Below are 13,234 nucleotides of genomic sequence, written 5' to 3'. Positions count from 1 at the left end.
ATATTATATATATACATATATATATAAAAGAAATGGTTGAGTTTTCAATCTATGTTTACTAAGGCTTATTTACTCAGTATGGTATATACCAATAAATACTGAATAGTTTTTTTTATTATCATCCTGTATAGCGCAATGTATTGTGTATATTTATACGTGCTGTTTTCTATCGATGTGGTTCGCGTAAGCTTTTATTCTCGTAATTAACTACCCTTTCATTCGATGCACTGTTTCAACCGACAAATTCAAGTAACATTTGTCGTTATAATGTGATACTGAAACTTGTATCACACACTCTCGTATTTTGATATCGATCGCATAGCGGTATATGCGTGATCATAAAAAAACCATCATTTCAAGCGAGCTACATACGTTTCGGTGACATGCTGCATGCCTCAACAAACCTCCATGTCCGACACGACGAGGAAACTTTCATCGTATTGGTTCGAAGGAAGTAGTGTGTCGAATGAAAGAGGAATTGAATCTGAATTCATGCCGCGGGATACAATATATGCTGTTCGTAAAGATGGCTTCTATGTCAAGAAAAGAATTTTCGCGACGAGTTTTTTACGTGCCTGCCTTAAACAGGATTTGACAGCAAAAAAGATAAAACGAAAAAGGCTGTCTACTGGATACACTCAGACTTATATTAAATCAAATACATATCACGATAGTATAACGTAAGGAAGATATTAATTAGTGATTGACGTTATAGTGATATTAATTAGTGATTGACGAAGTTAACACTTTTAACAGAAAATTACAGCATACACTGTAATGATTTACCTACGTGAAATCGATTTTCCATTATGGCAATATGTCTGTGCGTCATACGAAAGTTCATAATTATGCATAAGATTTAGTTAGTACTTGAAGTAATTAAAGTGCTTGAAGAAGATTGTCTAAACACTCACTCATATGAATTTCATACCGTGAAAGAAAATAATTGTATAAGGATAAAAATATGAAGCAATTAATGAAAGATATTAGGTGGAGCGTGAAGGGATAGTGACCTTATCTGCTTCTAACAGGCACCAATTATCGATTCAATGAGGAAAGCACTGACCAACGGTTTACCTGTGATTACGTAACGGTTTAACATAGTTATCAGATTCAAGAAGACGTCGCGCATAGCAAGTATGACACTGCATCCATCTTCAATTACAAATTTACATTATGGAATGATAATTTTAAAATTTAAAATTAAATCCAAATAAATTTTCATAATTCAAAGAAAATAACTGTCATTAAATACAGTATTTTTTAAATAAACCACATCCAAAGATTCACTTCTCTCTAATAAAATCTGCGTCATTAGATATAACATAAAGCAATCAACGTATATTTGTTCAATAACTGTTGTACTGCAATTTTCTTCGTGTAAACGTAAAGTGATAGTAAACAACCTAAAGAATACAAGTCATGAACAAAACCATTTGTAAATAATGTTGAGTAATTTTTAATGCATTTAGAAAGTAAACATACTTATTGTTCCTTCCTGTTTAAGAGTAGAGAAATCTTTTGGTGATTACACTATTACGTGGGAAAAGTTGGCGAACTAAATGACTAAATGGTTATAGTAAAATTGTTTCTCAATTATATTCTCTTCGTCCACCCTCCTCCTCTCTTTTCTCTCTTTCTCTCTCACTTGCTTAGGTCACTCTCAAAATTGCTCTTCTATATGAGTAAGGGATGAGTGTTGACGATGTGAAGGAGCCTCAGGCGCCCCGGAAGAAGATTCTTTAACCACTTACTACTTACACTCGCGCAATAGACCGCAACCGTTAATTCCGCGACTTCTCTGGCACGACTCTCCGAACTTTATTAAAGCCAATTAAACCGGCGACACGAACTTGGAGCGAACAGTTGCGCCGATGGTATGTACCGTAAATGCAAACTCACAATTTGTCGACTCGGCGCACCTAATCTCATAGGATATCCGTCGTAACTTCCCCGTTCATGATGCACGAAGTCGGTCGGCGCTCCCGAAAGTTCGTTAAGGATATATGGACCATTTACTTATACTACTGCTACGCTAGCTTGACAAAAGCTTGAGGAGCGAACGTTATAATTGTTTCCACTTAATCGGAAAGGATGATGATATATTTCTTCTCTTATAAGATCTGTATACAATATGTAAAAGTAATTTAATAATTATTGAAAATTACTGAAGAATTATATTTAATAATTTACATCTATTGACGAATAATATAAAATGAAATGATAAAAAACCCTTCTAAAAAAAGATATTCTTGCTTTCATTATTCTGTTTTAGGATTTCTAATGGAAAAAGTATAAAAACTATAAATTTAAAACTTGATATATTTATCCTTTGATGTTCTTCACACATTTTTTTCGAACATTATAAAAGATTTTTTTGTAATTATTTGTAAACCTGTATGAATATGTAAAAAATATTGTCTTACATTCACTATGATTTGAGATATAGAAATTATTTTAAATGAAAAATTAAAAAAATTCTTAATATATATAATTAGTTAAAAAAGTTAAAAAAAATTGTTTTTTGTAAAAATGATCAAGTTTTGAAAAAAAATTGATTTTTCACTTTTCCCCCAGCTTCTTCTTTAATGGAAAAATTGAAGAATTGAAATTTTTATTTGATTGTATGTCGGACGAAAAAGAAAAATGTTGTGAAAATCTCCTAAAAATTTATTTCAATCGGATTAAAACTACACGAGTTATCGTAACAATAGTGAGCTGATGTTTTTTTGGCATGCCCATACACAGATTTACAATAGCCAAAAAAATCTTTTATTTGAAAAAATTTATAAAAAACATTTAAATATTAAAGAATAAATGTACCAAATTTTAAGTTTGTAGCTTTTATATATATTTTTTCCAAAATTCCTAAAATAGGATATAAAAATAATGCGGAAAGCAAAAATATTCCTTCTAATAAAAAGTACGGTACATACTTTTAATGTGTGTAATACATTTATGATTTTAGTAGTTTAAATAATTGCTTCACTAATACTTTCTGAATAAAAATTGCGAAGAGAAATGAATCCTTAAACAACCTGAATTGATATTTCGAACAACGAATTTAAAGCTAATGGATGTAATTAAAATAAAAATTAATTCAATCATGAAATAACTGAATTGCAATAAAAAAGATCAAATGACTATAAGTAATAAAAGTAGAAGAGAAATGAAATAGAAAAATTCTATAAGAAAGTATGTCTGTTTAAAAAAATTCTATGGGAATTGCGATAGAAAAATCAATAAAGAATATAAGGGTAAATGGGACAAGTGAACAAAAAGAGTATAAGCGATCTGAAGCTACAGAATGGAGATTTCAGAATAAAAGCGAACCATTGTATTGCGATGCAGTAGCGCAAATCATAGACGATCGTCGAAAACTCGAAACCTTGTTCGTAATAGGAGCGCAATTCGCAAGCCTGACATGTATAAGATTTCACTCGAATTATGATTTCGATCTCATGGACTAACAAATAGCGAGATGACTAATGACTGAATGGTTAGTACTTTGCCATTGTAATACTGAACTTATCTGACCCATTTTCATATGTTAATTTTGATGTATCTCCGTAATATTCTATATATACATATCTCTATCTTCTCCGTAAATTCGCATCTATTATTGTCATTTGGCAATAGTTTTCAACTGAGAAACCATTCTTTTGAGAGCATTTCTTTTGAGAGAGGTAAGAAACCGGAAGACGTAGTATTAAAGACATCACCAAGCGATTGCTGGTCGCAAACGCACGAGTGCATTCATCCGCTTGAATATCCAACCTAACCGTGCCTGGCGCAAAAATCGCCACTGGCGTTATGCCGGGTCAACGGCATGAGGCGAAAGAAGGAGCGATGAAGGAGCTCGAGGCACGGAGCACATATGGACGACATGAGAAATAAAGAATGCGATAGAAGAGCGCGATAGAGGACGAACAAGAGTTCAAGGAACGACGAAAAGAATGAAAGAAGAACTGACGAAGAATAAGACCGAAGTACAAGTACAGTACGGTAGTATGGCCGGGGTGAAACGGCGAATAGCGCTTCGTGAGCATGGGTGGCCGGGGGGAGGAGGGAAGGGGATGAGACTAAGGGGTGAGGTTTCGCACGAGAGGGAGAGAGGGAGAGCTGGATTTTGCGAGAGTCGCGCGAAGGGGCCGGGGGTGGCGCCGCGGGCCGCGCCGTCGCCCAGCATCCCTCGCGTTTCCACCCGCCCACTCTTGTAAAGGCGCACCCTCATGCCGAGAGTATCTGGTAGTCATACGCTGGCCCGTTGCGAGCCCGCTGATGTAGCTGACGCTGTTCTCGTTTTCAGTGATTTGCATTCACGTTATATGCGTTACGTAGTGTACGATCGCGTGTGCCGGTTCGATCGAAGTGTGCGAAGAATCGGATGGTAGTACTTGTTCTCGCCGTCGCTCCGTTTGCTCAACGTTTATTCGTCATAAAATAAATACGAAAGGTGCGAAAAGCTTATCAATTTTCGTGATTGTTTTCTTAAAAATCGAGTGTATCTCCTCAAATCTTGTTAGGATAATAGTACAGTTAAAGTGATCGTAACAATTGTTAAGACCTCAACGTTTAACGTCTCGGTGTATCTCAATAGCTGTAATAGCCGCCGGGGTTTGCTCACATGGTCCATGTTTTGTTTCTGTGATTACCTCGCCGTGGCTCCCTCTCGACCGTTTCCGCTCACGGCAATGAGCCATCGTGTCTAAAGCGCGCGCTTTAGCGACCTCGTGTGTGAGGCCAGCGTGTACGACGCGACACGGGTATCCTGCTGACACGGGATGCTTGGACAACGACGGTGCTTCCAGTGAGATGCTTGCCGATAAACGTGGCCGCAGTAGCTGTAGGATCATTGACACGATCTCTGAACCCCTGATCAACAACCTGGCTGTCAATTACAGCAGGACCGCGTTAACGTCCAGCGTCTCGAACGACTTTCATTCGGATGAAATCGTGTGATTGACATTATCCTGAACGATCGTTGCAGTATCGAGGACTAGTGCTTCGTATTGCATTTCCTCTGTCTCTGCTTTTAGCCACGAAGCAGAATATCCGCGAGCAGAAATGCAATGTCATTGACGTAAAATCGACGCAGCCGACATTCAGACCGTTACCTTCAGATGTGTAAAGTCCATTTAACGGCTTCATGATCACGTCACGACGTGAAGCTTTTTATGTGACGGAAGTAGTAGAATAGAAACTGAGAGATTCAGAGAAAAAAGATTTTACTGTTCTAAACAAGAGATCCTTTACTTCTCGGAAGATCGGTGTTACATTTTTTACAAGACTGCTCGAGACGCTCAAAAACTTACGGAAATTGAGCGGAGAAATGGATACGTTCTTGATTATCGGCATCTGCTTCTTCTGCTATGAGATGTGCGATTTAATCAGACGGTATACCGCCCCGCAAGCGATAGAAACACATTGCCCGGTGGAAACGGCCACCAAGAAAACGCTACCCCCGCAGAAGATATATTCGATTTCTCGCAAGATTCAGGGATCCCGCGCCTGTTGCCCGCAATAAATGGTCGCGCATTTGATTCCGGTGCGGATATAATTCCATCTAAAGTCGTCCAACATCTGTTAGTGTGGGAAAGCGAGCCGCTTTGTGTAGGCTATGGCGAAGGATCTTCGCTGAACCTCAAGCGGATATAGAACTGCGCTGGGTCAAGTCGGAGCAAATGGATGGCCATGCGAGATGGATTTACAGTTCCGCGCAGTGATAACAGACGCCCGTCTCGGAGATTCATGATGTTTACGGAGGTTCGAGGTAGCGACGCGATCGATAATGATTTGTCAGCTGTTACGCCACCTGGAACGCAGACCAACAGATCGATCAGTTCTTAGATGACGAGTTCGTAGAACGTGGTACGACCAAAAACGGCAATTCGCGATTAGTGTCAGTGAACGTGTCGCTTCATTCGTAAATGTTTTGAACAAGATAATGCGCAAGATTGTGAATCGATAGACACAATGGATAAAATCCGTTAGACGATTTCGCACATAGAAAACAAAACGATTTGTTGACGAGACTTGTTAGAATTATAACCAATATTTTTTTATTCAATATTCGCGTATTTATGCGATTCGAGCGATAATGCGCGTTCACTCGATTTGTCCGCGGATGTATAAAACCGATGATGACAAATTTCACTCAAGCATTACTAGTCGCTGTAGTATGTATGGTGCTGTTGACGCAAAACATGAAAAGCAAGAGATAGATTGTCGTTAGGCGCGTTTGAGAGACCCGGTAAGTGATATCGATTGAGACGTCACGGTGGATAGCTCGCTACGAAAGTGAAGGAAAAGCAAACTCGCTTGACGAACTCTTCAGTACGTGCCTGTGAATGCAAACTTTAGTGTTGGACCCCGAACGTCGTCGATGCACCAAACCGCATCATATAAACAAGAAGTGAAGTTTCTTTTGTGTACATCAATTAAACGTGATCGTGAATAGTGATGCATTATTCCTTCGAATAGTACGAATATAATACGAATAGTACGAATATAATACATCGTGTTGATAAGTTCAAAGAGAGACGAAGAGGAATAGTAACATCGTTTATACGTCGTAATTGTATATGTTCACTGCCCGTAACTCAAACTTAACGCTCGCGGTTGTATCGAAAAGTTTCTGTAGGAAGTAACTTCATGGTTGGTGCAACGTCAAAATGTTTTGACGCAAAAATCCTTTGTTGAGATCAGAAGAGAAGAGGGAAAGATTGATATAACTCAAAGTGTGTTAACAAGGAAAATTAGACTGCAGCGCTGTTATTTTGCAGTTACCTGCAAAGGTCCAATTTATCTTTAACAAAAGCGTTAGATAAATAAAATAAATAAAATATGCTCATAGCTGCGTTACCAGTGAAATTTCTTTCCGGAACAGAAGTGGTACTCGCACTGTTTTTTAATTATACGTTTAGCAAAAAAGATTTAACAACATCAAGTAAAAGCATCGTAAATTAAATTGCTGCGATTTCTAATGCCATATAATGTGATTCACGATGCATGCATCAAAACACTTTTCAACCGATTGTGAATGTATTTCTGATCAACCAAAGTGAGATTTCTCGTGCCTGAAGATTTAGCACGAGGACATAAGGCAAGATTCGTTCATCAACGACGAAGAAGGGGAGAGCCATGACAAATGTTCGATGCCAGCTACAAAGTTCGGTGTCCCAACGCCACGACGCTCTTAAGACCCCTTTTTGGCCGATAGCCCGAGAGAGATCGAAACGAGAAATTATTGAAAATTAGAAGAGATGGACTCGCTGGAGCGTCTAATGAGTTCCCGTTCTCACCATCCGGCTCTCACGGCAGCCACGCGATCGCAGAATGCCTTTGTACAGGCTAATCTCTGTTCCGTGATAGGCCGCAAAGGGCGACATCTCAATGGAACTTTCTGTTTAACTGGGGATACGATGGAAGGCATCATACAGTGTCTGGTCTTCCTCAAAGCTTTTTCGGTAAGAAATTCATATCCGTGTCTTCTCTATGCTCATGTGTTCGTTCGCATTGCTATTTATTGAATTATTAGGTGTGGGAAAAAGTTCGTGGCATTTTTCCCATTAGAAAAAATTAAATTTCCCATTAAAAAAAACGCCATGAACTTTTTCCCACACCTAATATTTATTTAATCTTCTAATATATCGAGAAAGAGAGAGAGAGAGAGAGAGAGAGAGAGAGAGAGAGAGAGAGAGAGAGAGAGAGAGAGAATATGTGCTAAAATATGTTCATGAAATTTAGGATAATATTAATAAAATTATATACGCGATATACTAATTATCTTTTAATTACCACGAGATAAAGTAAGAATGAATGATTATCTGCTTAAAATGGCTAACGTAAAAACGACATTTCTTACGTTGAAATCAACGACAATGAGTTATTCCTGTAGTTAATTCCCGTATGTTATCTCATTAGATACGTTTAAAGAACATGATTCATGATTTTGTCGTGCGCCGAGAGAGATTTAGATATCTTTATCAGATGTCAGCAGTATTAACTAGCAATTAAGACTTTTTTTGCTTTTGTTAATCTTCTTTTTTGCTTTAGAGATGCCTTTGTTTCGCGTTCGCGCTGCACTTCGAAGATTGCTTTCTTTTTGATACAGTAAATTAAGGTGCACTTTGTAGTCCATTTCATTTTCCATATGCAACTGTAGCAATGTGGTACGCATATGCATTGCGTTTGTACACGTATGCTCGCGGGGTATGTAAAAGCGGGAGAGTATTTCGAAAGTTCTTACGATGTGATTTGCTCTTCATCGCTGAAACGAGGAGACAATAAGTAGCTAATTACATTTAACAAAATATTATGGTAATTCACATTATGAAGTACTAATTCAATAGACCGTTTTCCATAATTCAAGCGTTCAGTGCATTACCCGCGATTTATTATTATATCGACCAAGCTGTTACCATATTTTATCCGCGAGACATACCTACAATTCCAGATCAATTTAATTATATTTCGAAAATTTCCATACTCATGTCATAAATACACATATGTATCTCGAATTTCAAAGCAGTGAGTAAAATATTATATAGAGAACTATTTTAAGTTAAATTATAAATTGTGTAATGTACATACTAATGTATATTATGTAGCAATGCATTACACATTTATATATTGTAATATATAATTTTTTCTCGCATGAATATTACAATATATATTGTAATATATATTGTAATATTCATGCGAGAAAAAAACATGCCTCCGAAAAAGCGAATAAACTTTTACCTAATTAATATATTTCTAAATAATAAAATACTTTACATCTTGTACAAGAAAAAAAACAGATAAAGAAATACATCTTTCTTATATGAAGCTAAATTATCAATAATAAGAATTTGATACTGATCAATTATCATTACTATCATTACTATTATTAATTATTGTTACTATTGTAAAACAGCTTTGAATGTACAAGTAGAATTTGTATTAGTAATTACTATTAAGTAAAAAATAATTTAAAAAAAATTCAATTTGTGCATTATTGTTAAAATTTATCAAGTAATATGTTTTATCAAACAGAAAATTACAAAGTTGCACTGCAAGAAAATAAAATGTTAATTTTAACTTAAAGACATATAGTGGATTTTCTGAGACGTGCAAAAATGTTAAAATTAACATTTTTGTGTGTCTCTCAGAAAGTCTACTAAACATCTTTAAGTTAAAATTAACATTTTATTTTTTGCAGTGCAAATGCATGTTTGTAATTTTCTAACATTTTATTTTTTATAATTTAATAAAAGCCATGTATATTTTTTCTATTGTGAAGTAAATGTTTAGTTGTGTAATAAGTCGTTTATTCCTTTCAATCAACAAAACTTTCTTTTCTTTCACTTATTTAAAAGAATATGCTATCTTAACGAGAAGAAATGTAGATAGGAATAAATAAACGAACTATAATATTATGCAGGTATTAAAAATTCTTATATCCAGAACTATAAACATATTTATTCTCTAATTAGAAGATAAATAGAACCGTGAGAAATTAATAAATAAATCATAGCATTTGTTAAAATGTTTGAAATTAGCAGTTATTACGTGAAAATAAACTTTCTTTTTAAAAGATTAACATGCACTCTACGAGCGTAAAATAAACTTATTCATTTTATGCTGCTCATAGAATACATGTTACTTTTTTGTGCGTTTGAATCGTTGATAGATGCTTCATAAAAAGTTTCGATCAGGTTGTCTAGGTTACGCTCTATGTTGCTGATCATTAATCGACGTTATGAATTTTTCAACAGATGTTATAAGTCAACGTTAGGATGAAGCAGTTTCCATCAAATCGATCTCGATATCGCCTTTCTACTACGTAAGATTTTTACCTCAAAAGCAAGCCTCGGCAGCATTGAAAGACGAACATGCACTTTCTTGAAGCAATAAAGCCTCGATGTTGTTTTCAAGTTGCGCATCGATACCTAAGGCAAAAAGCTTCAGAGTAGCGTCTCAAGAGAAATTTAAACTCGGAATTGCGAAAGGAATTGAGCTTTCCTTTGACCAAACTCTCCGATGAATTGATGCACGGCCGAGTGTACAAAATGTTTAGTATCGTCTCATCAATCTCAGCGTAATTTAATTTATGAGCGTGTTCATCTTCGTTAAAACATAGAACCTTTGCAGAAATTAAATAATGAAAATAAAATCATTTTTTCAATCATCATCAAATCATGAATTCATTAATGATTGGCATATATCGAATTATTCACATACAAATCCAAATTGTGTATGTATGTATATATATATATATATATATATTTTTATATATACATACATAGTGTCGCAAATTTAGGGAGCCAAACTTCGGAAGCGTGTAGGGAATAATAAACTGACAGAAAAAGTCTTTTAGAGATATACTCGTTTTTTTCTTTGTTTTGGAAAAAAATCGCAAGAGAAAATAAAAGTGCACGGAGAGAATTTTTCCTTAGAGTTTATCCTGAAAATATGATAATCGTGGAACAACATTGTATTTTCAAGAATTTTAATGTAAAGCTCTCTTATTAAAACGAATGAAATATAAAATAAGTTTCATTAATTTTACTGAAGTGATGAAAATCTTTAAAATATTGTATTGTACCAGAACTATCATATTTTCAGAGGAATTTTAAAATAAAATTCTCTTCGTGTAGTTTTCATTTTTGTATAATTATTTATTACAATTATTGCTTCATTCACACTTATTTATTCACGTCATCACTTAATGCAATTATTCAAAATATTGACCTCTTGCAGCAATGCACGTATTGTATATCTTATATGGATAGCTCGTGTTGTAGCCATTGATCTGATTAATGTAATGACTCGCTGATTCAGCACTCTTCTATCTGAAAATCAGCACGCATACTCTCGCACTGTCTCTATAAAACATTCGTTAAAGTCGTATATAAAAGTAATAATATTCCGCTTTTTACTGAAATGTTTTGTTTGTTTACATTTCTCTTATAAATTCGTCGGTAATACTCATCAGAAACCATCGAGTAAATTACACCTGTTACAATATGCCGCGTACATATTCTAACATTGAATGCTAATATGATTTTCATGTACGCTTTCTGACAGTAACGCAAGAGGCTGTGCGAGAATATGCACGTCGATTTTCAAACAAGAAAGTGTCGAATCAGCAAGTCATTACATTGACTTTTAATAAGCTACTACAGTTCATTTTTAATTCATCAAGATCCGATAAGAGCAAATTTGCAAGTAGAAAATAAGTTACATTTTATCTGTTTTTTTTTTGCGATTTTCTCCAAAACGAAGTAGAAACGAGTATATCTCTAAAGGACTTTTTTTCTTAATTTTTTCTCAATTCCTTACGCGCTCCCAAAGTTTGGTAATTTAAATTTGGGACACCTTGCATATATATTAGGTGTAGTAAAAAGAAATCCATTATTTTTTCATTCAATTTCATACAAAAATAATAGATTTCTTTTTACTACACCTAATATTAGAGATAGGCAAAAGTTGGCGTGGCGTTTTTCCCGTTAGATGGCATCAAAAAAACGCCACGAACTTTTTTCCATACCTAATATAATATACATATATAGGTACATATATATGTATATATAAATTACAACGATTTTGCACATATATATTCAAAACCCATATAATTTTTTATTTTGTAATTTGCGATCAGCAATGTAGAAAGTCATTTGTTTCGCGCGAAACGAACAAATAATTTTGTAGCGCAGTTGCGGCAAATTAAGCCTTCTACGCGTACGGATCATTAATCAAACGCTTTTTGCAAGTTCATTCGACTGTTATACGCGGCTGCTGGTAGGCGCGGATGCAGGCGTAAAAATTTACAACGCGCCGAAGATAAACTCTTTTCTCGCCCATTCACCACAGCGTTGCTTACGGCAATAACATGGTGATAATTCATTTTTTTGCATGGGACACGTCGCCGTCAGGGAAATATTTGGTATGCATCTTATACATATATAATCCTCGTTATCGTTGTTGTTATCGACATTGTCGATGACATGGTCGATGCAAAGGCTAAGTGGATGACATTCTTCGTTTCCATCGCATGTCCAAGATGAAGGGCGCGACGAGGGTGAAAATAACATCTCTATGAGAGTGCCTATGAATTTTTATCCGACCCGCCCGCGGCTAAGAGCTCATGAGAGGACGAAGAATTGCTGAACCCTTAAAAACAAGAACTTACCTGGCTGAAGATAAAAGTTATCGGAGGCATTGCACCGTAACAAGGAAGATTCATTCCATTCAACGGAAAGGGCTCGATCAAAGGGAGAAGAGAAGAGAGAAAGGAACATTTTTTATCTATAATCGCACAAGGAATCTTTCTGATGATGCGAGGACCTTTGTTATAAGATTGTCTTCGGATATAATTTAAAATGACATAATTTTTTAACACAATATATATAATTAAGATTAAAACATGGAAATATATATGATTATCATTATTAATTTTATTTCATTCCTTTTGGAAACTTTATATTTGGTTATACTAAACCTGTAGTAATTTTATTGAAGATCAATAATGTAAAATGAATTGAATTACCTATATTTTGTTTTACTCGTTATAAGTATATATTACAATAAATATTTTACTGTAAATATTAACATTTAGTTTATATTTAAATTTAATTTATATTTAATTTTGTATTACATCGATATAAGTATTACAGAATAAATTATACATTTGTCTAAATTATTATTTATAATGAACACAGTAATTATTATTTAGTAGATACGATTTAGATGAAAGTATAATATATGCTTTATTTTTTCCTTTTATCATAGTCATTCGTTTTATTTATTATGATATTTTTCACGATGCTAAGCGTTACGATATGTAAGTGTCTAGTAAATGATTGGTAGTAGGAATATATTCTATAAACTGAAATATTTCGTTTATGTTTCGCAAACATTTTTACATATATAAAATCGCTGTTTGTGGTACAATTCTAAATCCTCACATTGCGACATATCGATACCACCAGACATAAGTCTTGGAAAGAAGTTTACGAGACATAAGTTCTCGCCCTTCGGGAGAAATGTATATACATTGATCTAGAAGCTGTACAATATTTGAGGGTCAAATACATGGACTCCAGATATTTCAATCTGCCCTTGGGTTATGAGATTTCACTTTTCTGAATTTCTATTAAGTTATGTAGCGCTCTATTTATATTATATATATAAAATTTATCATGCCTTTCTGATTATCGTGATATATTTTATCTTTCATGAAATAGTA

The 13,234-nt window shown here is 34.8% G+C and overlaps 1 protein-coding gene across 1 annotated transcript in view; it reads left to right on the top strand.

The window, feature by feature from the left end:
* The first annotated feature begins 7,265 nt into the window (after window positions 1-7,265).
* Window positions 7,266-13,234, top strand: part of LOC108686359 (neurobeachin) — a 215,386-nt gene continuing 209,417 nt past the window's right edge. The window contains exon 1 of the mRNA XM_018191627.1: window positions 7,266-7,469. Within this exon, the coding sequence (XP_018047116.1) occupies window positions 7,266-7,469 (204 nt within the window). The remainder of the gene's footprint in view (window positions 7,470-13,234) is intronic.

The sequence above is a fragment of the Atta colombica genome, unplaced genomic scaffold (genome assembly GCF_001594045.1).
Source record: "Atta colombica isolate Treedump-2 unplaced genomic scaffold, Acol1.0 scaffold176, whole genome shotgun sequence".
NCBI classification, from domain to species: Eukaryota; Metazoa; Arthropoda; class Insecta; order Hymenoptera; family Formicidae; genus Atta; species Atta colombica.
This window is presented reverse-complemented; position numbering and strand designations above follow the sequence as displayed.